General features: G+C 31.6%; 1 protein-coding gene across 1 annotated transcript in view; it reads left to right on the forward strand.

Moving 5' to 3' along the window:
- Positions 1–1,011: 1,011 nt before the first annotated feature.
- Positions 1,012–1,802, forward strand: part of LOC130587080 (rRNA 2'-O-methyltransferase fibrillarin-like) — a 27,173-nt gene continuing 26,382 nt past the window's right edge. The window contains exon 1 of the mRNA XM_057388033.1: positions 1,012–1,015. Coding sequence (XP_057244016.1) covers positions 1,012–1,015 — 4 coding nt within the window. The remainder of the gene's footprint in view (positions 1,016–1,802) is intronic.

The raw sequence follows: 1,802 nt of genomic DNA on the forward strand, positions 1-1,802 counted from the left end.
ATTGTCCAAATTTGGCATTTTTTTGTGGATTTTTTTTTTAATTTTGGGAATTTTTTTGGTCCTTTTTTCAATTTTGGGGTTTTTGGGGTTCCCAGATTATTTTTGGGGCATTTTGGGGTGTTTTTGGGGTGCTTTTGGGGATTTTTTGGGGTTTTACCCAGGTATTGGGACACCAGGTTTACCCCTGTCAATTCTGGGTGAAAACCCCACAAAATTTTGGAATTTTATCAGAAACTTTTGGGTTTTTTTTTTAATTTTGGGGTTTTTTGGGGTGCCCAAATCATTTTTTGGGGTTCCCACATGATTTTTGGGGTATTTTGGGGTATTTTCGGGGTTTTACCCTGGTCTACCTCAGTCAATTTTGGTTGAAAATCACTGAAAATTTTGGGATTTTATCAGAAATTTTGGGGTTTTTTTTGAAATTTTGGGGGGCTTTTTTGGTCCTTTTTTCAATTTTGGGGTTTTCCAACCTCCCCAGATCATTTTTGGGGTATTTTGGGCTGTTTTTGGGGTATTTTGGGCTGTTTTGGGGGTATTTTTGGGGTTTTACCCAGGTATTGGGACACCAGGTCTACCCCAGTCAATTCTGGGTAAAAACCACTCCAAATTTTGGGGTTTTTTTTTAAATTTGCAGATTCTGGGGTTGTTTTTATAATTTTGGGGTTCCCAGCTGATTTTTGGGGTATTTTGGGCTGTTTTTGGGTTTTTTTCATGCTTTACCCAGGTAGTTCTGCCAGCAGTTGCGGGTCTGGTTCTGGTTGGGGAAGCGGCTGTCGAACGGTGCCGTTTTGTACCGGCCCAGTTTGCTCTTCATGTCCTCAGCCATCGCTAATTAACCTAATTAACAACATTAATTAACACCTCCCATCATTAATCATCCCCCACAGAGCCTTAATGACCCCCCTGCGCTGATTAATTGGGGTTAAAGGGCGTTAATTGCCAAAAAAATGAAGATTTTGGGGCCGTTTTTGGGGAGTTTTACAGGGGAAAGTTCGTTAATTGGAATAATTAATGGGTAATTAATTAATTAGAAAATTAATTGATGCCTAATTTAATATATTAGAAAGATAGAGAATTAATTAGAAATTAATGGGAATAATTATAATTATAATAATAATTATGAAAACAATCATAACCAGAATAATAAAAATATTAATTATAGCATTATAATAATAATTAAAACACTAATTATAATATTAATTATGATATTAATTAAAATACAAATGGTATTAATTAATAGGCTTAGCCTAATAGTTATAACAATATAGCCTTAGGAACAAATAATTTATAATTAATTTATAATTAATTTATAATTATTTTATAATTAATTCATAATTAAATTATAATTAATTTTTAATTAATTCATAATTAATTCATAATTAATTCATAATTAATTCATAATTAATTAAAGGATAAACTAATCCCAGCCTAACAGCAAAAAGAATGAAAATAAAGCATTAAAAGGATAATTAATTATATTAATTAATGCCTCATTAATTAATCAGCATTACAGAAAGTTAATTAAGACCCTCATGAGGTTAATTAAGCCACCCTGAATTAATTAATCCCACCCTGAGTTGATTAATYCCARATRGRAATAAAAAATAAAAGAATAAAAAAGGAGAAAAGGAGGCAAAACAGGAAATTGGGAGTTAATTAATGCTGTTAATTAACACTGTATTAATTAATTAACATCTCTAAGGATTAATTAAGACCATCCTGAACCTAATTAAGCCTCCCAGGGTTAATTAACCCCACATTGGAAATGAGAAAAATGGGAATAAATTAAAAATTAAAACAAA

This window comes from Malurus melanocephalus, unplaced genomic scaffold (genome assembly GCF_030028575.1).
Source record: "Malurus melanocephalus ecotype Western Australia unplaced genomic scaffold, MMel_1.1 scaffold_1510, whole genome shotgun sequence".
Taxonomy (NCBI): Eukaryota; Metazoa; Chordata; class Aves; order Passeriformes; family Maluridae; genus Malurus; species Malurus melanocephalus.